This window comes from Salvelinus fontinalis, unplaced genomic scaffold (assembly GCF_029448725.1).
Source record: "Salvelinus fontinalis isolate EN_2023a unplaced genomic scaffold, ASM2944872v1 scaffold_0017, whole genome shotgun sequence".
NCBI classification, from domain to species: Eukaryota; Metazoa; Chordata; class Actinopteri; order Salmoniformes; family Salmonidae; genus Salvelinus; species Salvelinus fontinalis.
This window is the reverse complement of record NW_026600226.1, coordinates 524,102-547,789: the sequence shown is the minus strand read 5'-3', so window position 1 is coordinate 547,789 and position 23,688 is coordinate 524,102. Positions and strand designations below refer to the sequence as shown.

The 23,688-nt window shown below is 54.8% G+C and overlaps 1 protein-coding gene across 3 annotated transcripts; it reads left to right on the top strand.

Moving 5' to 3' along the window:
• The first annotated feature begins 3,861 nt into the window (after positions 1 to 3,861).
• On the top strand, positions 3,862 to 22,563 carry LOC129842132 (tRNA (cytosine(34)-C(5))-methyltransferase, mitochondrial-like). Of its 3 annotated transcripts, none has more exons than XM_055910536.1 (6): positions 3,862 to 4,508; positions 4,683 to 4,807; positions 6,300 to 6,814; positions 7,222 to 7,376; positions 19,883 to 20,013; positions 21,661 to 21,892. In XM_055910536.1, the coding sequence occupies exons 1-6, from the start codon at positions 4,353 to 4,355 to the stop codon at positions 21,788 to 21,790; spliced, it is 1,212 nt and encodes a 403-aa protein (XP_055766511.1). In that variant the 5' UTR covers positions 3,862 to 4,352; the 3' UTR covers positions 21,791 to 21,892. The 3 variants fall into 3 exon arrangements, with proteins under 3 accessions (XP_055766511.1, XP_055766509.1, XP_055766510.1); XM_055910534.1 differs by having other exon boundaries at positions 4,049 to 4,508; positions 21,722 to 22,563; XM_055910535.1 differs by having other exon boundaries at positions 4,060 to 4,508; positions 4,704 to 4,807; positions 21,722 to 22,563.
• The last annotated feature ends 1,125 nt before the right edge of the window (positions 22,564 to 23,688 follow it).

Genomic DNA, 23,688 nt, shown 5'->3' with positions numbered 1-23,688 from the left:
TGGTCCAGGGTGTTGTTACTCAGTCCCCCTAGTAGAGGGCCCTGGACCAGAGCTACTCTTCTGTCTGTCCTTTGTCTAGCTCTGGTCCAGAGTGTTGTTACTCAGTCCCCCTAGTAGAGGGCCCTGGACCAGAGCTACTCTTCTGCCTGTCCTTTGTCTAGCTCTGGTCCAGGGTGTTGTTACTCAGTCCCCCTAGTAGAGGGCCCTGGACCAGAGCTACTCTTCTGTCTGTCCTTTGTCTAGCTCTGGTCCAGAGTGTTGTTACTCAGTCCCCCTAGTAGAGGAACAGGCCCAGAGCTACTCTTCTGTCTGTCCTTTGTCTAGCTCTGGTCCAGAGTGTTGTTACTCAGTCCCCCTAGTAGAGGGCCCTGGACCAGAGCTACTCTTCTGCCTGTCCTTTGTCTAGCTCTGGTCCAGAGACTGACCCCGTTTCTACACTGCATCAAGACTGACCCGTTTCTACACTGCATCAAGACTGACCCCGTTTCTACACTGCATCGAGACTGACCCCGTTTCTACACCCCATCGAGACTGACCCCGTTTCTACACTCCATCGAGACTGACCCCGTTTCTACACTCCATCGAGACTGACCCCGTTTCTACACTCCATCGAGACTGACCCCGTTTCTACACTCCATCGAGACTGACCCCGTTTCTACACTCCATCGAGACTGACCCCGTTTCTACACCGCATCGAGACTGACCCCGTTTCTACGCTGCATCGAGACTGACCCCGTTTCTACACCGCATCGAGACTGACCCCGTTTCTACACCGCATCGAGACTGACCCCGTTTCTACACCGCATCGAGACTGGCCCCGTTTCTACACCGCATCGAGACTGGCCCCGTTTCTACACCGCATCGAGACTGGCCCCGTTTCTACACCGCATCGAGACTGGCCCCGTTTCTACACCGCATCGAGACTGGCCCCGTTTCTACACCGCATCGAGACTGGCCCCGTTTCTACACCGCATCGAGACTGGCCCCGTTTCTACACCGCATCGAGACTGGCCCCGTTTCTACACCGCATCGAGACTGGCCCCGTTTCTACACCGCATCGAGACTGGCCCCGTTTCTACACCGCATCGAGACTGGCCCCGTTTCTACACCGCATCGAGACTGGCCCCGTTTCTACACCGCATCGAGACTGGCCCCGTTTCTACACCGCATCGAGACTGGCCCCGTTTCTACACCGCATCGAGACTGGCCCCGTTTCTACACCGCATCGAGACTGGCCCCGTTTCTACACCGCATCGAGACTGGCCCCGTTTCTACACCGCATCGAGACTGGCCCCGTTTCTACACCGCATCGAGACTGGCCCCGTTTCTACACCGCATCGAGACTGGCCCCGTTTCTACACCGCATCGAGACTGGCCCCGTTTCTACACCGCATCGAGACTGGCCCCGTTTCTACACCGCATCGAGACTGGCCCCGTTTCTACACCGCATCGAGACTGACCCCGTTTCTACACCGCATCGAGACTGACCCCGTTTCTACACCGCATCGAGACTGACCCCGTTTCTACACCGCATCGAGACTGACCCCGTTTCTACACCGCATCGAGACTGACCCCGTTTCTACACCGCATCGAGACTGACCCCGTTTCTACACGCCATCGAGACTGACCCCGTTTCTACACGCCATCGAGACTGACCCCGTTTCTACACGCCATCGAGACTGACCCCGTTTCTACACGCCATCGAGACTGACCCCGTTTCTACACGCCATCGAGACTGACCCCGTTTCTACACGCCATCGAGACTGACCCCGTTTCTACACGCCATCGAGACTGACCCCGTTTCTACACGCCATCGAGACTGACCCCGTTTCTACACGCCATCGAGACTGACCCCGTTTCTACACGCCATCGAGACTGACCCCGTTTCTACACGCCATCGAGACTGACCCCGTTTCTACACTCCATCGAGACTGACCCCGTTTCTACACTCCATCGAGACTGACTCCGTTTCTACACCGCATCGAGACTGACCCCGTTTCTACACCGCATCGAGACTGACCCCGTTTCTACACCGCATCGAGACTGACCCCGTTTCTACACCGCATCGAGACTGACCCCGTTTCTACACTCCATCGAGACTGACCCCGTTTCTACACTCCAGCGAGGCTGACCCCGTTTCTACACTCCATCGAGACTGACCCCGTTTCTACACTCCATCGAGGCTGACCCCGTTTCTACACTCCATCGAGGCTGACCCCGTTTCTACACTCCATCGAGACTGACCCCGTTTCTACACTCCATCGAGACTGACCCCGTTTCTACACTCCATCGAGACTGACCCCGTTTCTACACCCCATCGAGACTGACCCCGTTTCTACACCCCATCGAGACTGACCCCGTTTCTACACTCCATCGAGACTGACCCCGTTTCTACACTCCATCGAGACTGACCCCGTTTCTACACTCCATCGAGACTGACCCCGTTTCTACACTCCATCGAGACTGACCCCGTTTCTACACTCCATCGAGACTGACCCCGTTTCTACACTCCATCGAGACTGACCCCGTTTCTACACTCCATCGAGACTGACCCCGTTTCTACACTCCATCGAGACTGACCCCGTTTCTACACTCCATCGAGACTGACCCCGTTTCTACACTCCATCGAGACTGACCCCGTTTCTACACTCCATCGAGACTGACCCCGTTTCTACACTCCATCGAGACTGACCCCGTTTCTACACTGCATCGAGACTGACCCCGTTTCTACACTGCATCGAGACTGACCCCGTTTCTACACTGCATCGAGACTGACCCCGTTTCTACACTGCATCGAGACTGACCCCGTTTCTACACTGCATCGAGACTGACCCCGTTTCTACACTGCATCGAGACTGACCCCGTTTCTACACTGCATCGAGACTGACCCCGTTTCTACACCGCATCGAGACTGACCCCGTTTCTACACCGCATCGAGACTGACCCCGTTTCTACACCCCATCGAGACTGACCCCGTTTCTACACCGCATCGAGACTGACCCCGTTTCTACACCGCATCGAGACTGACCCCGTTTCTACACCCCATCGAGACTGACCCCGTTTCTACACCGCATCGAGACTGACCCCGTTTCTACACCCCATCCAGACTGACCCCGTTTCTACACTCCATCCAGACTGACCCCGTTTCTACACTCCATCCAGACTGACCCCGTTTCTACACTCCATCCAGACTGACCCCGTTTCTACACTCCATCGAGACTGACCCCGTTTCTACACCCCATCGAGACTGACCCCGTTTCTACACTCCATCGAGACTGACCCCGTTTCTACACTCCATCGAGACTGACCCCGTTTCTACACTCCATCGAGACTGACCCCGTTTTTACACTCCATCGAGACTGACCCCGTTTCTACACTCCATCGAGACTGACCCCGTTTCTACACTCCATCGAGACTGACCCCGTTTCTACACTCCATCGAGACTGACCCCGTTTCTACACTCCATCGAGACTGACCCCGTTTCTACACCCCATCGAGTCTGACCCCGTTTCTACACCCCATCGAGACTGACCCCGTTTCTACACTCCATCGAGGCTGACCCCGTTTCTACGCCCCATCGAGGCTGATCCCGTTTCTACACTATATGTGTAATGTCCTGTTATTGTATGACTGTAGGCCACATCTTACCATGTGAATGTATCTTGGACATTTCCATAACATAATACTTTAGTCACACAGCTATATTCTTGGGATTTCATAGTCACATTTTCTACCTTGTAAATTTTTGTTATGAAATGCTAATAAATACGTATATGATTTGTACCCCTTGTCTCTATTCCAAACTCTTTTGGCGTCCACAATCACCCGGCCTCAACCCAATTTGAGATGGTTTGGGGATGAGTTGTACCGCAGAGTGAAGGAAAAGCAGCCAACAAGTGCTCAGCATATGTGGAAACTCCTTCAAGACTGTTGGAAAGTATTCCAGGTGAAGCTGGTTGAGAGTGCCAAGAGTGTGCAAAGCTGTCATCAAGGCAAAGGGTGGCTACTTTAAAATATCTCAAATCTGAAATATATTTTAATTTAACACTTTTTTGGTTACTACATGGTTCCATATGTGTTATTTCATAGTTTTGATGTCTTCACTGTTATTCTACAATGTAGAAAATATAGAAAAACCCTTGAATGAGGAGATGTATATGATATGTACCCGTATCTATTCCAAAATCTTTGGGTCTCAATTTTGCTTGATGTTAGGGAGGGGAACTTAGTTTAAAATAGCCAAGGAGAAGGGGGTACATTTTAAGAGACGGACATGTCTAAAGAAAAACACAAATGAACTGTCGGTCAGTCAACCGTTTGCTTAAATTGATTAATTTGGATTTATTTATGAAATGTTTAGACGTTTAGTCTCGGGAGAGTTATTTATTCTAAAGTGGAGACTTTCGCAGTCGTCGAAATGTCAGAGGTTACTGTCGTGCAACTCCGTTATCGGTCCCGACCGTGGACAGGACCTGTCGAGAGAGGAGCGAACTGTTCCGACCGAACGGGTAAGGTTGGATCGAAATAATATACGTATAGGACAAGCAGACGATACGTTTGTGGGTTATTTGTTTCTGGTATTAACGTTGACAAAATTCACTGTTGGTTATTTGATCAAATAATTGATTAGATTAGTTATACTTTAGTTGCACACACTCATCAGCCGTCCTGTTTGAATCTAGACGTGTTCCTCAAACTCACAGGTTCCTTCCCGACCTGAGAAACAGAAACGGGTGTGTAAAGTCATATTGGACCATTTTGACCAACAGTACGGCCAAGAACTTGGTCCCCTATGGCCGTCTGCAAGGTATGTACGCGTTCACCTCATCCTCTTATCTTACACGGTTTATGCAGCATTACGTGCCAATAACAGTATTATAAATCGGTTTACTACTGTGAACTTAAATCTGATGGGAACTCTGTGGTAGTCTGTTTCCCAAATGGCACCGTATTCCCTATAGGTCTAAAGTTGTGCAGTGTATTCTGGAAGTATTCAGACCCCATCGACCCCCCCCCCCCCCCCCCCCACACACATTTTGTTAAGTTACAGCCTTATTCTAAAACGTCTCATCAATCTACACACAATACCCCATAATGACATCACAATACCCCATAATGACATCACAATACCCCATAATGACAAAATAGGTTAAGAGTTTTGCAAATGTATTTAAAAAACAACAACCTGAAATCAAACTTTTACATCAGTATTCAGACCCTTTACTCAGTACTTTGTTGAAGCACCTTTGGCAGCGATTAAAGCCTCGAGTCTATCTTGGGTCTGACGCTACAAGCTTGGCACACCTGTATTTAGGGAGTTTCTCCCATTCTTCTCTGCAGATCCTCTTAAACTCTGTCAGGTTGGATGGGGAGTGTCGCTGCACAGCTGTTTTCAGGTTTCTCCAGAGATGTTCGATCGGGTTCAAGTCCGGGCTCCGGCTGGGCCACTCAAGGACATTCAGAGACTTGTCCCGAAGTCACTCCTGCGTTGTCTTGGCTGTGTGCTCAGGGTTGTTGTCCTGTTGGAAGGTGAACCTTCGCCCCAGTCTCAGGTCCTGAGAGCCCTATAGCAGGTTTTCATCAAGGATCTCTCTGTACTTTGCTCCGTTCATCTTTCCCTCGATCCTGACTAGTCTCCAAGTCCCTGCCGCTGATAAACATCCCCACCACTAGGCTTCACCGTAGGGATGGGGCCTGGTTTTCTCCAGACGTGACACTTGGCATTCAGGCCAAAGAGTTCAATCTTGGTTCCATCAGAGCAGAGAATCTTGTTTCTCATGGTCTGAGAGTCTTTAGGTGGCTTTTGGCAAACTCCAAGTGGGCTGTCATGTGCCTTTTACTGAGGAGTGGCTTCCATCTGGCCACTCTACCATAAAGGCCTGCTTGGTGGATTGCTGCAGAGATGATTGTCCTTCTGGAAGGTTCTCCCATCTCCACAGAGGATCTCTAGAGCACTATCAGAGTGACCATCGGGTTCTTGGTCACCTCCCTGACAAAGGGAAAGGTGTTGTTGAACTCTGGGGGCTGGCAGTATGGAGTGATGCTCAACCTCCTCCCCTCCTGTCTCCTACAGGGCTGTGTTGTTGAACCCTGGGGGCTGGCAGTATGGAGTGATGCTCAACCTCCTCTCCTCCTGTCTCCTACAGGCCTGTGTTGTTGAACCCTGGGGGCTGGCAGTATGGAGTGATGCTCAACCTCCTCTCCTCTCCTCCTGTCTCCTACAGGGCTGTGTTGTTGAACCCTGGGGGCTGGCAGTATGGTGTGATGCTCAACCTCCCCTCTCCTCCTGTCTCCTACAGGGCTGTGTTGTTGAACCCTGGGGGCTGGCAGTATGGAGTGATGCTCAACCGCTTTACTGATGTGTCAGACGTCAAACGGCGCCTCCAAGGGCAAGGCTTCATCAGCCTACTACCCCACACAGACCTGCCTCTCATCTCCTCTCTCCCCCAGCCTCCCCCTACCTCTCCCACTCAGCCTCCCCCTACCTCTCCCACTCAGCCTCCCCCTACCTCTCCCACCCAGCCTCACCCTACCTCTCCCACCCAGCCTCACCCTACCTCTCCCACCCAGCCTAGCTCCATCCCTCTCCCCGGTCCTCCTCTCCCTCCCTCCCTGCAGTGTTTCATCCACCCCTCCCCAGTGCGTTACCCCGGTCCTCCTCACCGCCGGGGCCAGTTGAAACCCTACTTCCTGCTGAACGCTGCCTCTCTGCTGCCTGTCTTAGCCCTGGGGGTGGAGGAGGGGGACAGGGTCCTGGATCTCTGCTCTGCTCCTGGAGGGAAGGCCTTGGCTATACTACAGACTGCTGACCCAGGTCAGGACGTGAGCAGTACACTGTTAGGGGTTAGGGTGTAGGGGAGGGGAGGGGGACAGGGTCCTGGATCTCTGCTCTGCTCCTGGAGGGAAGGCCTTGGCTATACTACAGACTAGGGGCTAAGGGTGTAGGGGCTAAGGGTGTAGGGTATAGGGGCTAAGGGTATAGGGGCTAAGGGTGTAGGGTATAGGGGCTAAGGGTGTAGGGTATAGGGGCTAAGGGTGTAGGGTATAGGGGCTAAGGGTGTAGGGGCTAAGTCGTTAGGGTATAGGGGCTAAGGGTGTAGGGGTAGGACTGCTAACCCAGGTCCTGTAAAACTCTTTAATCGGCTGTTCCATGTCCCCCCCTCTTGGCTGGTTAACACCGTTATGTTATGATAGTCAGTCTAATCTGCTGTTGTGTTCCAGCTCTGTTGTGTTGTAATGAAATGGACCCACACCGACGTGATTGGCTGGCCAAAACACTGGAATCCTTCATCCCCCAATCGCTGAGCAGCACTGTCACCGTGTCCAATCAGGATGGACGGATCTTTGGGCAGAGTGAAGCCGGAACGTATGACAAGGTGAGAGAAGAAAATGGACGACTTTTTTTTTTGTCATCCTGCATTCAAGACACACGGGCTCCATCTCACTTTGTGGTGCATCCTATCTCCTTACCTGCTTCCTTCTCAGCCGTATTGGAGGAGAAGCTCCCTCCCTTCAGACTGGTTTCTCCAAGGGGCTAGGAGACAGGCTGCAACGAGTCGTGGATTGAGGAAGAGCCACAGTTTTGAATTTCTCTGATGTGAGCGTCTCCAACTTGCAGTTCCAGCAGGGGGAGCTCTTGTTCTTCTGAATGGCGATCAAATCAAAATCCCATTTGGCTGTCATTGTAAATAAGAATTTGTTCTTAACGGATTTGTCTGGTTAAATAGAGGTTAAAGGGGATACTCCAGGATGTCGACAGGAAGGTCTTTTATCTACTTCCCCAGAGTCACATGAACTCCTGGTACCGTGTTTGTCTCTGCGGACGGGTTTAGTCATCATTCTGTATTTATGTATTGTTTGGGGTTTTGTCTTGTACACAAAGTATTTTTATTTTGTTGTTGCAGAATTCTGCATGCAGTCTCAATTGATTGGGGTTTTTGTCCCATTTTGTGATTTTTTTGTTGTTGTTGTTGTTAGTGAGTGGACTACAGACTTCACAGCCATAGAGGGCAAATCATTTGCCAGATTCTAACAACAACCTCTACACTCTAACCACTAGGCTACCTGCCACCTCTACACTCTAACCACTAGGCTACCTGCCACCTCTACACTCTAACCACTAGGCTACCTGCCACCTCTACACTCTAACCACTAGGTTACCTGCCTCCTCTACACTCTAACCACTAGGCTACCTGCCACCTCTACACTCTAACCACTAGGCTACCTGCCACCTCTACACTCTAACCACTAGGCTACCTGCCACCTCTACACTCTAACCACTAGGCTACCTGCCACCTCTACACTCTAACCACTAGGCTACCTGCCGCCTCTACACTCTAACCACTAGGCTACCTGCCACCTCTACACTCTAACCACTAGGCTACCTGCCACCTCTATACTCTAACCACTAGGTTACCTGCTACCTGCCACCTCTATACTCTAACCACTAGGCTACCTGCCACCTCTACACTATAACCACTAGGCTACCTGCCACCTCTACACTCTAACCACTAGGCTACCTGCCACCTCTACACTCTAACCACTAGGCTACCTGCCACCTCTACACTCTAACCACTAGGCTACCTGCCACCTCTACACTCTAACCACTAGGCTACCTGCCACCTCTACACTCTAACCACTAGGCTACCTGCCTCCTCTACACTCTAACCACTAGGCTACCTGCCACCTCTACACTCTAACCACTAGGCTACCTGCCTCCTCTACACTCTAACCACTAGACTACCTGCCACCTCTACACTCTAACCACTAGACTACCTGCCACCTCTACACTCTAACCACTAGACTACCTGCCACCTCTACACTCTAACCACTAGGCTACCTGCCACCTCTACACTCTAACCACTAGACTACCTGCCACCTCTACACTCTAACCACTAGACTACCTGCCACCTCTACACTCTAACCACTAGGCTACCTGCCTCCTCTACACTCTAACCACTAGGCTACCTGCCACCTCTACACTCTAACCACTAGGCTACCTGCCACCTCTACACTCTAACCACTAGGCTACCTGCCTCCTCTACACTCTAACCACTAGGCTACCTGCCGCCTCTACACTCTAACCACTAGACTACCTGCCACCTCTACACTCTAACCACTAGGCTACCTGCCTCCTCTACACTCTAACCACTAGGCTACCTGCCGCCTCTACACTCTAACCACTAGACTACCTGCCACCTCTACACTCTAACCACTAGGCTACCTGCCTCCTCTACACTCTAACCACTAGGCTACCTGCCACCTCTACACTCTAACCACTAGGCTACCTGCCTCCTCTACACTCTAACCACTAGGCTACCTGCCACCTCTACACTCTAACCACTAGGCTACCTGCCACCTCTACACTCTAACCACTAGGCTACCTGCCACCTCTACACTCTAACCACTAGGCTACCTGCCACCTCGACACTCTAACCACTAGGCTACCTGCTGCCCCTCTAACCACTAGGCTACCTGCCACCCCTACACTCTAACCACTAGGCTACCTGGGACCTCTACACTCTAACCACTAGGCTACCTGCCACCTCGACACTCTAACCACTAGGCTACCTGCTGCCCCTCTAACCACTAGGCTACCTGCCACCCCTACACTCTAACCACTAGGCTACCTGCCACCCCTACACTCTAACCACTAGGCTACCTGCCACCTCTACACTCTAACCACTAGGCTACCTGCCATCTCTACACTCTAACCACTAGGCTACCTGCCACCTCTACACTCTAACCACTAGACTACCTGCCACCTCTACACTCTAACCACTAGGCTACCTGCCACCTCTACAGTCTAACCACTAGGCTACCTGCCACCTCTACACTCTAACCACTAGGCTACCTGCCGCCTCTACACTCTAACCACTAGACTACCTGCCACCTCTACACTCTAACCACTAGGCTACCTCCCGCCTCTACACTCTAACCACTAGACTACCTGCCACCTCTACACTCTAACCACTAGGCTACCTGCCACCTCTACACTCTAACCACTAGGCTACCTGCCTCCTCTACACTCTAACCACTAGACTACCTACCACCTCTACACTCTAACCACTAGGCTACCTGCCACCTCTACACTCTAACCACTAGGCTACCTGCCGTCTCTACACTCTAACCACTAGACTACCTACCACCTCTAGACTCTAACCACTAGGCTACCTGCCACCTCTACACTCTAACCACTAGACTACCTGCCACCTCTACACTCTAACCACTAGGCGACCTGCCGCCCCTACACTCTAACCACTAGGCGACCTGCCGCCTCTACGCTCTAACCACTAGGCTACCTGCCGCCTCTACACTCTAACCACTAGGCTACCTGCCACCTCTACACTCTAACCACTAGGCTACCTGCCACCTCTACACTCTAACCACTAGGCTACCTGCCACCTCTACACTCTAACCACTAGACTACCTTCCACCTCTACACTCTAACCACTAGGCTACCTGCCACCTCTACACTCTAACCACTAGGCTTACCTGCTGCCTCTACACTCTAACCACTAGGCTACCTGCCGCCTCTACACTCTAACCCCTGCTTTTCTTCCTCTCTCCCCCCTGCTTCTCTTCCTCTCTCCCCCCTGCCTCTCCCCCCTGCTCTCTTCCTCCCCCCCTGCTCTCTTCCTCCCCCCTGCTCTCTTCCTCCCCCCTGCTCTCTTCCTCCCCCCTGCTCTCTTCCTCCCCCCTGCTCTCTTCCTCCCCCCCTGCTCTCTTCCTCTCTCCCCCCTGCTTCTTCTTCCTCTCTCCCCCCTGCTTCTCTTCCTCTCTCCCCCCTGCCTCTCTTCCTCTCTCCCCCCTGCTTCTCTTCCTCTCTCCCCCCCTGCCTCTCTTCCTCTCTCCCCCCTGCTTCTCTTCCTCTCTCCCCCCTGCTTCTTCTTCCTCTCTCCCCCCTGCCTCTCTTCCTCTCTCCCCCCTGCTTCTATTCCTCTCTCCCCCCTGCCTCTCTTCCTCTCTCCCCCCTGCCTCTCTTCCTCTCTCCCCCCTGCCTCTCTTCCTCTCTCCCCCCTGCCTCTTCCTCTCTCCCCCCTGCCTCTTCCTCTCTCCCCCTGCCTCTCTTCCTCTCTCCCCCCTGCTTCTCTTCCTCTCTCCCCCCTGCCTCTCTTCCTCTCTCCCCCCTGCTTCTCTTCCTCTCTCCCCCCCTGCCTCTCTTCCTCTCTCCCCCCTGCCTCTTCCTCTCTCCCCCTGCCTCTCTTCCTCTCTCCCCCCTGCTTCTCTTCCTCTCTCCCCCCTGCCTCTCTTCCTCTCTCCCCCCTGCTTCTCTTCCTCTCTCCCCCCCTGCCTCTCTTCCTCTCTCCCCCCTGCTTCTCTTCCTCTCTCCCCCTGCTTCTTCTTCCTCTCTCCCCCTGCTTCTGCTTCCTCTCTCCCCCTGCTTCTTCTTCCTCTCTCCCCCTGCTTCTCTTCCTCTCTCCCCCCTGCTTCTCTTCCTCTCTCCCCCCTGCTTCTCTTCCTCTCTCCCCCCTGCTTCTCTTCCTCTCTCCCCCATGCTTCTCTTCCTCTCTCCCCCCTGCTTCTCTTCCTCTCTCCCCCCTGCCTCTCTTCCTCTCTCCCCCCTGCCTCTCTTCCTCTCTCCCCCCTGCTTCTCTTCCTCTCTCCCCCCTGCTTCTCTTCCTCTCTCCCCCCTGCTTCTTCTTCCTCTCTCCCCCCTGCCTCTCTTCCTCTCTCCCCCCTGCTTCTTCTTCCTCTCTCCCCCTGCTTCTTCTTCCTCTCTCCCCCTGCCTCTCTTCCTCTCTCCCCCCTGCTTCTCTTCCTCTCTCCCCCTGCCTCTCTTCCTCTCTCCCCCCTGCTTCTCTTCCTCTCTCCCCCCTGCTTCTCTTCCTCTCTCCCCCCTGCTTCTCTTCCTCTCTCCCCCCTGCTTCTCTTCCTCTCTCCCCCCTGCTTCTTCTTCCTCTCTCCCCCCTGCTTCTTCTTCCTCTCTCCCCCCTGCTTCTTCTTCCTCTCTCCCCCCTGCCTCTCTTCCTCTCTCCCCCCTGCCTCTCTTCCTCTCTCCCCCCTGCCTCTCTTCCTCTCTCCCCCCTGCTTCTCTTCCTCTCTCCCCCCCTGCCTCTCTTCCTCTCTCCCCCCTGCTTCTCTTCCTCTCTCCCCCCTGCTTCTCTTCCTCTCTCCCCCCTGCTTCTCTTCCTCTCTCCCCCCTGCTTCTTCTTCCTCTCTCCCCCCTGCTTCTTCTTCCTCTCTCCCCCCTGCTTCTTCTTCCTCTCTCCCCCCTGCCTCTCTTCCTCTCTCCCCCATGCTTCTCTTCCTCTCTCCCCCCTGCTTCTCTTCCTCTCTCCCCCCTGCTCTCTTCCTCTCTCCCCCCTGCTTCTCTTCCTCTCTCCCCCCCTGCCTCTCTTCCTCTCTCCCCCCTGCTTCTCTTCCTCTCTCCCCCATGCTTCTCTTCCTCTCTCCCCCCTGCCTCTCTTCCTCTCTCCCCCCTGCTTCTTCTTCCTCTCTCCCCCCTGCTTCTTCTTCCTCTCTCCCCCCTGCTTCTTCTTCCTCTCTCCCCCCTGCTTCTTCTTCCTCTCTCCCCCCTGCCTCTCTTCCTCTCTCCCCCCTGCCTCTCTTCCTCTCTCCCCCCTGCTTCTTCTTCCTCTCTCCCCCTGCCTCTCTTCCTCTCTCCCCCCTGCTTCTCTTCCTCTCTCCCCCTGCTTCTCTTCCTCTCTCCCCCCTGCTTCTTCTTCCTCTCTCCCCCTGCCTCTCTTCCTCTCTCCCCCCTGCTTCTCTTCCTCTCTCCCCCTGCCTCTCTTCCTCTCTCCCCCCTGCTTCTTCTTCCTCTCTCCCCCCTGCCTCTCTTCCTCTCTCCCCCCTGCCTCTATTCCTCTCTCCCCCCTGCCTCTCTTCCTCTCTCCCCCCTGCTTCTCTTCCTCTCTCCCCCCTGCCTCTTCCTCTCTCCCCCCTGCTTCTCTTCCTCTCTCCCCCCCTGCTTCTTCTTCCTCTCTCCCCCCTGCCTCTATTCCTCTCTCCCCCCTGCCTCTCTTCCTCTCTCCCCCTGCTTCTTCTTCCTCTCTCCCCCCTGCTTCTTCTTCCTCTCTCCCCCCCTGCTTCTTCTTCCTCTCTCCCCCCCTGCTTCTTCTTCCTCTCTCCCCCCCTGCTTCTTCTTCCTCTCTCCCCCTGCTTCTTCTTCCTCTCTCCCCCCCTGCTTCTCTTCCTCTCTCCCCCCTGCCTCTCTTCCTCTCTCCCCCCTGCCTCTCTTCCTCTCTCCCCCCTGCCTCTATTCCTCTCTCCCCCCTGCTTCTCTTCCTCTCTCCCCCTGCCTCTCTTCCTCTCTCCCCCCTGCTTCTTCTTCCTCTCTCCCCCCTCTTCTTCTTCCTCTCTCCCCCCTGCCTCTCTTCCCCCTGCCTCTCTTCCTCTCTCCCCCCTGCTTCTCTTCCTCTCTCCCCCATGCTTCTCTTCCTCTCTCCCCCCTGCTTCTTCTTCCTCTCTCCCCCTGCCTCTCTTCCTCTCTCCCCCCTGCTTCTTCTTCCTCTCTCCCCCTGCCTCTCTTCCTCTCTCCCCCCTGCTTCTTCTTCCTCTCTCCCCCCTGCCTCTCTTCCTCTCTCCCCCCTGCCTCTATTCCTCTCTCCCCCCTGCTTCTCTTCCTCTCTCCCCCCTGCTTCTTCTTCCTCTCTCCCCCTGCTTCTCTTCCTCTCTCCCCCCTGCCTCTCTTCCTCTCTCCCCCCTGCCTCTATTCCTCTCTCCCCCCTGCTTCTCTTCCTCTCTCCCCCTGCCTCTCTTCCTCTCTCCCCCCTGCTTCTTCTTCCTCTCTCCCCCCTGCTTCTTCTTCCTCTCTCCCCCCTGCCTCTCTTCCTCCCCCCTGCTCTCTTCCTCCCCCCCTGCTCTCTTCCTCTCTCCCCCCTGCTTCTCTTCCTCTCTCCCCCCTGCTTCTTCTTCCTCTCTCCCCCCCTGCTTCTTCTTCCTCTCTCCCCCCCTGCCTCTCTTCCTCTCTCCCCCCTGCTTCTTCTTCCTCTCTCCCCCCTGCTTCTCTTCCTCTCTCCCCCCTGCTTCTTCTTCCTCTCTCCCCCCTGCTTCTTCTTCCTCTCTCCCCCCTGCCTCTATTCCTCTCTCCCCCCTGCCTCTCTTCCTCTCTCCCCCTGCTTCTTCTTCCTCTCTCCCCCTGCTTCTCTTCCTCTCTCCCCCCTGCCTCTCTTCCTCTCTCCCCCCTGCCTCTATTCCTCTCTCCCCCCTGCTTCTCTTCCTCTCTCCCCCTGCCTCTCTTCCTCTCTCCCCCCTGCTTCTCTTCCTCCCCCCCTGCTTCTTCTTCCTCTCTCCCCCCTGCCTCTATTCCTCTCTCCCCCCTGCCTCTCTTCCTCTCTCCCCCTGCCTCTCTTCCTCTCTCCCCCCTGCTTCTTCTTCCTCTCTCCCCCTGCTTCTTCTTCCTCTCTCCCCCCTGCCTCTCTTCCTCTCTCCCCCCTGCTTCTCTTCCTCTCTCCCCCCTGCTTCTCTTCCTCCCCCCCTGCTCTCTTCCTCTCTCCCCCCTGCTTCTTCTTCCTCTCTCCCCCCCTGCTTCTTCTTCCTCTCTCCCCCCTGCTTCTTCTTCCTCTCTCCCCCCTGCTTCTTCTTCCTCTCTCCCCCCTGCCTCTCTTCCTCTCTCCCCCCTGCTTCTCTTCCTCTCTCCCCCCTGCTTCTCTTCCTCCCCCCCTGCTCTCTTCCTCTCTCCCCCCTGCTTCTTCTTCCTCTCTCCCCCCCTGCTTCTTCTTCCTCTCTCCCCCCTGCTTCTTCTTCCTCTCTCCCCCCTGCTTCTCTTCCTCTCTCCCCCCTGCTTCTCTTCCTCCCCCCCTGCTCTCTTCCTCTCTCCCCCCTGCTTCTTCTTCCTCTCTCCCCCCCTGCTTCTTCTTCCTCTCTCCCCCCTGCTTCTTCTTCCTCTCTCCCCCCTGCCTCTCTTCCTCTCTCCCCCCTGCCTCTCTTCCTCTCTCCCCCCTGCTTCTCTTCCTCTCTCCCCCCTGCTTCTCTTCCTCCCCCCCTGCTCTCTTCCTCTCTCCCCCCTGCTTCTTCTTCCTCTCTCCCCCCCTGCTTCTTCTTCCTCTCTCCCCCCTGCTTCTTCTTCCTCTCTCCCCCCTGCTTCTCTTCCTCTCTCCCCCCTGCTTCTCTTCCTCCCCCCCTGCTCTCTTCCTCTCTCCCCCCTGCTTCTTCTTCCTCTCTCCCCCCTGCTTCTTCTTCCTCTCTCCCCCCCTGCTTCTTCTTCCTCTCTCCCCCCTGCTTCTTCTTCCTCTCTCCCCCCTGCTTCTTCTTCCTCTCTCCCCCCTGCCTCTATTCCTCTCTCCCCCCTGCTTCTCTTCCTCTCTCCCCCCTGCTTCTTCTTCCTCTCTCCCCCCTGCCTCTATTCCTCTCTCCCCCCTGCTTCTCTTCCTCTCTCCCCCCTGCTTCTTCTTCCTCTCTCCCCCCCTGCTTCTTCTTCCTCTCTCCCCCCTGCCTCTCTTCCTCTCTCCCCCCTGCTTCTCTTCCTCTCTCCCCCCTGCTTCTTCTTCCTCTCTCCCCCCTGCCTCTATTCCTCTCTCCCCCCTGCTTCTCTTCCTCTCTCCCCCTGCCTCTCTTCCTCTCTCCCCCCTGCTTCTCTTCCTCTCTCCCCCTGCTTCTCTTCCTCTCTCCCCCCTGCCTCTATTCCTCTCTCCCCCCTGCTTCTTCTTCCTCTCTCCCCCTGCCTCTCTTCCTCTCTCCCCCCTGCTCTCTTCCTCCCCCCCTGCTCTCTTCCTCTCTCCCCCCTGCTTCTTCTTCCTCTCTCCCCCCTGCTTCTTCTTCCTCTCTCCCCCCTGCTTCTTCTTCCTCTCTCCCCCCTGCCTCTCTTCCTCTCTCCCCCCTGCCTCTATTCCTCTCTCCCCCCTGCTTCTTCTTCCTCTCTCCCCCCTGCTCTCTTCCTCCCCCCCTGCTCTCTTCCTCTCTCCCCCCTGCTTCTCTTCCTCTCTCCCCCCTGCTTCTTCTTCCTCTCTCCCCCCTGCTTCTTCTTCCTCTCTCCCCCCTGCCTCTCTTCCTCTCTCCCCCCTGCCTCTATTCCTCTCTCCCCCCTGCTTCTTCTTCCTCTCTCCCCCTGCCTCTCTTCCTCTCTCCCCCCTGCTTCTCTTCCTCTCTCCCCCCTGCCTCTCTTCCTCTCTCCCCCCTGCCTCTCTTCCTCTCTCCCCCCTGCCTCTCTTCCTCTCTCCCCCCTGCTTCTCTTCCTCTCTCCCCCCTGCTTCTCTTCCTCTCTCCCCCCTGCCTCTCTTCCTCTCTCCCCCCTGCCTCTCTTCCTCTCTCCCCCCTGCCTCTCTTCCTCTCTCCCCCCTGCTTCTCTTCCTCTCTCCCCCCTGCCTCTCTTCCTCTCTCCCCCCTGCTTCTCTTCCTCTCTCCCCCCTGCTTCTCTTCCTCTCTCCCCCTGCCTCTATTCCTCTCTCCCCCCTGCTTCTCTTCCTCTCTCCCCCTGCTTCTTCTTCCTCTCTCCCCCCTGCTTCTTCTTCCTCTCTCCCCCCTGCTTCTCTTCCTCTCTCCCCCCTGCCTCTCTTCCTCTCTCCCCCCTGCCTCTCTTCCTCTCTCCCCCCTGCCTCTCTTCCTCTCTCCCCCCTGCTTCTTCTTCCTCTCTCCCCCTGCTTCTCTTCCTCTCTCCCCTGCCTCTCTTCCTCTCTCCCCCCTGCCTCTCTTCCTCTCTCCCCCCTGCTTCTCTTCCTCTCTCCCCCCTGCCTCTCTTCCCCCTTCCTCTCTTCCTCTCTCCCCCCTGCTTCTCTTCCTCTCTCCCCCCTGCTTCTCTTCCTCTCTCCCCCCTGCTTCTCTTCCTCTCTCCCCCTGCTTCTCTTCCTCTCTCCCCCTGCTTCTTCTTCCTCTCTCCCCCTGCTTCTCTTCCTCTCTCCCCCCTGCTTCTCTTCCTCTCTCCCCCCTGCCTCTCTTCCTCTCTCCCCCCTGCTTCTTCTTCCTCTCTCCCCCTGCTTCTCTTCCTCTCTCCCCCTGCTTCTCTTCCTCTCTCCCCCCTGCCTCTCTTCCTCTCTCCCCCCTGCCTCTCTTCCTCTCTCCCCCCTGCTTCTCTTCCTCTCTCCCCCCTGCCTCTCTTCCTCTCTCCCCCCTGCTTCTCTTCCTCTCTCCCCCCTGCCTCTCTTCCTCTCTCCCCCTGCCTCTATTCCTCTCTCCCCCCTGCTTCTCTTCCTCTCTCCCCCTGCTTCTTCTTCCTCTCTCCCCCCTGCTTCTTCTTCCTCTCTCCCCCCTGCTTCTCTTCCTCTCTCCCCCCTGCCTCTCTTCCTCTCTCCCCCCTGCCTCTCTTCCTCTCTCCCCCCTGCCTCTCTTCCTCTCTCCCCCCTGCTTCTTCTTCCTCTCTCCCCCTGCTTCTCTTCCTCTCTCCCCTGCCTCTCTTCCTCTCTCCCCCCTGCCTCTCTTCCTCTCTCCCCCCTGCTTCTCTTCCTCTCTCCCCCCTGCCTCTCTTCCCCCTGCCTCTCTTCCTCTCTCCCCCCTGCTTCTCTTCCTCTCTCCCCCCTGCTTCTCTTCCTCTCTCCCCCCTGCTTCTCTTCCTCTCTCCCCCCTGCTTCTCTTCCTCTCTCCCCCTGCTTCTTCTTCCTCTCTCCCCCTGCTTCTCTTCCTCTCTCCCCCCTGCCTCTCTTCCTCTCTCCCCCCTGCTTCTTCTTCCTCTCTCCCCCTGCTTCTCTTCCTCTCTCCCCCTGCTTCTCTTCCTCTCTCCCCCCTGCCTCTATTCCTCTCTCCCCCCTGCTTCTTCTTCCTCTCTCCCCCTGCTTCTCTTCCTCTCTCCCCCCTGCTTCTCTTCCTCTCTCCCCCCTGCCTCTCTTCCTCTCTCCCCCCTGCCTCTCTTCCTCTCTCCCCCCTGCCTCTCTTCCTCTCTCCCCCCTGCTTCTCTTCCTCTCTCCCCCCTGCCTCTTCCTCTCTCCCCCTGCCTCTCTTCCTCTCTCCCCCCTGCTTCTTCTTCCTCTCTCCCCCCTGCCTCTTCCTCTCTCCCCCCTGCTTCTCTTCATCTCTCCCCCCTGCCTCTCTTCCTCTCCCCCCCTGCCTCTCTTCCTCTCCCTCCCCTGCTTCTCTTCCTCTCTCCCCCCTGCTTCTCTTCCTCTCTCCCCCCCTGCCTCTTTTCCTCTCCCTCCCCTGCCTTTCTCCCACCTGCCTCTCTACCTCTCCCCCTGCCTCTCTTCCTCTCCCTCCCCTGCTTCTCTTCCTCTCTCCCCCCTGCTTCTCTTCCTCTCCCTCCCCTGCTTCTCTTCCTCTCTCCCCCCTGTTTCTCTTCCTCTCTCCCCCCTGCCTCTCTTCCTCTCCCTCACCTGCCTCTCCCTCTCTTCCTCTCTCCCCCCTGCCTCTCCCTCTCTTCCTCTCTCCCCCCCTGCCTCTCTTCCTCTCCCTCCCCTGCCTTTCTCCCACCTGCCTCTCTACCTCTCCCCCCCTGCCTCTCTTCCTCTCCCTCCCCTGCTTCTCTTCCTCTCTCCCTCCCCTGCATCTCTTCCTCTCCCCCCCCTGCCTCTCTGTCTAATCTCCTCTCCCACAGAGGGCTGTAGGATTAGCTGTTGTTCTCCTCTGTGACACTCATTAGCGGCGTCTCACAGACTGGAGAGGAGCCCTCTACCCACAGGAGAGAAACCCATCCTATCTCATCCCCCCTCAGCAGCTAGCATCACACGCCACTTAGCATCACACAGAGACTCTACATTACAGTCATCCTCTCTGTTCTCTCCTCTCTGTTCTCTCCTCTCTGTTCTCTCCTCTCTGTTCTCTCCTCTCTGTTCTGTTCTCTCCTCTCTCTGTTCTCTCCTCTCTGTTCTCTCCTCTCTGTTCTCTCCTCTCTGTTCTGTTCTCTCCTCTCTGTTCTGTTCTCTCCTCTCTGTTCTGTTCTCTCCTCTCTGTTCTCTCCTCTCTGTTCTCTCCTCTCTCTGTTCTCTCCTCTCTGTTCTCTCCTCTCTCTGTTCTCTCCTCTCTCTGTTCTCTCCTCTCTCTGTTCTCTCCTCTCTCTGTTCTCTCCTCTCTCTGTTCTCTCCTCTCTCTGTTCTCTCCTCTCTCTGTTCTGTTCTCCTCTGTTCTGTTCTCCTCTGTTCTGTTCTCTCCTCTCTGTTCTGTTCTGTTCTCTCCTCTCTGCTCTGCTCTCCTCTCTGCTCTGCTCTCCTCTCTCTCCTCTCCTCTCTCTTCTCTCCTCTATCTTCTCTCATCTCTTCTCCTCTCCTCTCCTCTCTCTTCTCTATCTTCTCTCCTCTCTTCTCTCTTCTCTCCTCTCCTCTCTGTTCTCTCCTCTCTCTCCTCTCTCCTCTCTGTTCTCTCCTCTCTTTGAAACAGAAAAGGAGTTAGGGACTAGAGACCATGAGTCTGGGGATCTTTCCTGTGTTGTGTCATTAGTGTACCTCATTGAATTAGACACTAGTCATTTGAATAGTGCTCTCACCATTTATCTCTGTCTCTCTGCCCCCCGCCTTATGCCTCCCTCCCTCTTCTCTCTCCCCCCCCTCCCTCTTCTCTCTCTCCCCCCCTCCCTCTTCTCTCTCTCCCCCCCTCCCTCTTCTCTCTCCCCCCCTCTTCTCTCCCCCCCCTCCCTCTTCTCTCTCCCTCTCCCTCCCTCTTCTCTCTCCCCCCCTCCCTCTTCTCTCTCCCCTCCCTCTCCTCCCTCCCTCTTCTCTCCCTCTCCCTCCCTCTTCTCTCTCCCCCCCTCCTCTCTCTCCCTCTCCCTCCCTCTTCTCTCCCCCCCCTCCCTCTTCTCTCTCCCTCTCCCTCCCTCTTCTCTCTCCCCCCCTCCCTCTTCTCTCTCCCCTCCCTCTCCTCCCTCCCTCTTCTCTCCCTCCCTCTTCTCTCTCCCCCCCTCCTCTCTCTCCCTCTCCCTCCCTCTTCTCTCCCCCCCTCTCTCTTCTCTCCCCCCCCCTCCCTCTTCTCTCTCCCCCTCCCTCTCTTCCCTCCCTCTTCTCTCTCTCTCTCTCCCTCCCTCTTCTCTCCCTCTCCCTCCCTCTTCTCTCTCCCCCCCTACCTCTCCTCCCTCCCTCCCTCCTAGGTGCTGCTGGATGCTCCATGCTCTAATGATCGTAGCTGGCTGTTCTCCTCTGGACCAGGAGGGGAGCAGAGAGGAGCTGTGAGGTTGAGGGAGAGGGCCAGGCTGCCCACACTACAGACACAACTGCTCAGGTATCAATTCAATTCATTCATTCCATTACAAATCAGCTTGGCAATATACAGACATACCTGGCCCACGTACAGACATACCTGGCCCACGTACAGACATACCTGGCCTACATACAGACATACCTGGCCTACGTAGAGACATACCTGGCCTACGTAGAGACATACCTGGCCCACGTATAGACATACCTGGCCCACGTACAGACATACCTGGCCCACGTACAGACATACCTGGACAACGTACAGACATACCTGGCCCACGTACAGACATACCTGGCCCACGTACAGACATACCTGGCCCACGTACAGACATACCTGGCCTACGTACAGACATACCTGGCCTACGTACAGATGTACCTGGCCTACGTACAGACGTACCTGGCCCACGTACAGACACACCTGGCCCACGTAGAGACATACCTGGCCCACGTACAGACATACCTGGCCCACGTACAGACATACCTGGTCCACGTACAGAGATACCTGGCCCACGTACAGATACACCTGGCCCACGTAGAGATATACCTGGCCCACGTACAGACATACCTGGCCCACGTACAGACATACCTGGTCCACGTACAGACATACCTGGTCCACGTACAGACATACCTGGTCCACGTACAGACATACCTGGCCCACGTACAGACATACCTGGCCCACGTACAGACATACCTGGCCCACGTACAGACATACCTGGCCCACGTACAGACATACCTGGCCCACGTACAGACATACCTGGCCCACGTACAGACATACCTGGCCCACGTACAGACATACCTGGCCCACGTACAGACATACCTGGCCCACGTACAGTATAGACATACCTGGCCCACGTACAGTATAGACATACCTGGCCCACGTACAGTACAGACATACCTGGCCTACGTACAGACATACCTGGCCTACAAGACATACCTGGCCTACATACAGACATACCTGGCCTACATATAGACATAGCTGGCCCACATACAGACATACCTACCTGGCCCACGTACAGACATACCTGGCCCACGTACAGTACAGACATACCTGGCCTACGTACAGTACAGACATACCTGGCCCACGTATAGACATACCTGGCCCACGTACAGTACAGACATACCTGGCCTACGTACAGTACAGACATACCTGGCCCACGTACAGACATACCTGGCCCACGTACAGACATACCTGGCCCACGTACAGACATACCTGGCCCACGTACAGACATACCTGGCCCACGTACAGACATATCTGGCCTACGTATAGACATACCTGGCCTACGTACAGACATACCTGGCCTACGTAGAGACAACCTGGCCTACGTACAGACATACCTGGCCCACGTACAGACATACCTGGCCCACGTACAGTACAGACATACCTGGCCCACGTACAGTACAGACATACCTGGCCCACGTTGTCCCTTTTCCACTGTGGGGTTTTACACCAGAGCTTTGTGTTCTTACTTCTGAGGCCCGGGGTGTAAAAAAAGTCCTGGGCCAGGCCTATGTTGACCTTTAACCTGAAAAATCAAACCATAGCCCTCTCCTCCAGCTGCTACTGATCTGTCTCATCACATCCTGTCTCATCACATCCTGTCTGTTCCCCAGGTCTGCGTTGGCTGCAGTGCGTCATCACATCCTGTCTCATCACATCCTGTCTGTTCCCCAGGTCTGCGCTGGCTGCAGTGCGTCATCACATCCTGTCTCATCACATCCTGTCTGTTCCCCAGGTCTGCGCTGGCTGCAGTGCGTCCGGGGGGCGTGGTCGTCTACTCCACCTGCACCCTGTCCCGCTCTGAGAACCAGGAAGTGGTGGAGGCGGTCCTAAACACCTGTCCAGGGGTGGAGCTTCAAGACTTGGAGGAGGAGCTAGCCCTCCCACTCCAGGAACACTTCACCTTCACCCCATTAGGCCACACCCCCTCGTTAGGCCTCCTTGTGGTTCCACAGCAGGGTCAGACCTGGGGACCCATGTTCCTGTCGCGCATCAAGAGGATTCACTGACTGGTTGATAGACTCGCTGACTTCCTGTCACGCATCAGGAGGACTCACTGACTGGCTGGTTGGTTGATGGACTCGCTGTCACGCATCAAGAGGACTCACTGACTGAGCATGTCAGACACTGAGGCTGGTCTTCAAGGATTCCACAATGCAACATGTTTTCATGTGACGGCTACTGCTAACGAGCTAACTCTCTAGGGTTGCGTTCCAAATGGCACTCTATATAGCACACACAAGTAGTGCACTATATATAGGGAATAGGGTTCTATAGGGCCCTGGTCTAAAGTAGTGCACTATATAATAGGGAATAGGGTTCTATAGGGCTCTGGTCTAAAGTAGTGCACTATATAGGGAATAGGGTTCTATAGGGCCCTGGTCTAAAGTAGTGCACTATATAATAGGGAATAGGGTTCTATAGGGCTCTGGTCTAAAGTAGTGCACTATATAGGGAATAGGGTGCGATTTAGGAGGCACACTTTGTTTCACATGCTCTTTGCCCATGTTTCTATCTGGCATCAAGAAGACCCACTGAACTCTTAAATAAAGGTAAAATAAAAAAAATAAAAAAATCCCAATGACCTCTGAATACAGTTTTAATACAAAGAAGAAGTGGTGGCTGCTGATTGGCTGAATATCCAAGGCGGTGGTTTGAGTTGTCAACAAAAAGCAGCGTGACAGAAATATGATGCTTTCAAACGACCTGTAGTTTCTTTGAGAATATATATATATATAAAGCGATCTTTGCACGATACTATTTCACTTTTTGCACGTCAACACCCGAACGACCACATCTGCACATGCTGTCGCTGTCTTGAACAGATTAGATGATGCTACTTGATGCTACTATGATGCAGAGTAAGAATAATAGTAATGAGGTCTAGACTTGACTTAGGAATGCTTTACGAGCCCTTAACCAACGGGGCAGAGTAAGAATAATAGTAATGAGGTCTAGACTTGACTTTGGAATGCTTTACGAGCCCTTAACCAACGGGGCAGAGTAAGAATAATAGTAATGAGGTCTAGACTTGACTTTGGAATGCTTTACGAGCCCTTAACCAACGGGGCAGAGTAAGAATAATAGTAATGAGGTCTAGACTTGACTTTGAAATGCTTTATGAGCCCTTAACCAACGGGGCAGAGTAAGAATAATAGTAATGAGGTCTAGACTTGACTTTGGAATGCTTTACGAGCCCTTAACCAACCGTGCAGAGTAAGAATAATAGTAAAATAGTAATGAGGTCTAGACTTGACTTTGGAATGCTTTACGAGCCCTTAACCAACGGGGCAGAGTAAGAATAATAGTAAAATAGTAATGAGAGTTAAAATACACAAGAATGGAGCTACGGTAGTTTAAAAGGGAGAATGGAGCTACGCTAGTTTAAAAGGGGGAATGGAGCTACGCTAGTTTAAAAGGGGGAATGGAGCTACGCTAGTTTAAAAGGGGGAATGGAGCTACGGTAGTTTAAAAGGGGGAATGGAGCTACGCTAGTTTAAAAGGGGAATGGAGCTACGGTAGTTTAAAAGGGGGAATGGAGCTACGCTAGTTTAAAAGGGGGAATGGAGCTACGGTAGTTTAAAAGGGGGAATGGAGCTACGCTAGTTTAAAAGGGGGAATGGAGCTACGGTAGTTTAAAAGGGGAATGGAGCTACGCTAGTTTAAAAGGGGGAATGGAGCTACACTAGTTTAAAAGGGAGA

Bases quoted from the DNA above. Each gene is read 5' to 3' on its own strand.
- LOC129842132 (XM_055910534.1), top strand. From the start codon at position 4,353: ATGTTTAGACGTTTAGTCTCGGGAGAGTTATTTATTCTAAAGTGGAGA. The intron at 7,377-19,882 runs GTGAGAGAAGAA...CCTCCCTCCTAG, and splicing joins AAGCCGGAACGTATGACAAG to GTGCTGCTGGATGCTCCATG. The intron at 20,014-21,721 runs GTATCAATTCAA...TCTGTTCCCCAG, and splicing joins CTACAGACACAACTGCTCAG to GTCTGCGCTGGCTGCAGTGC.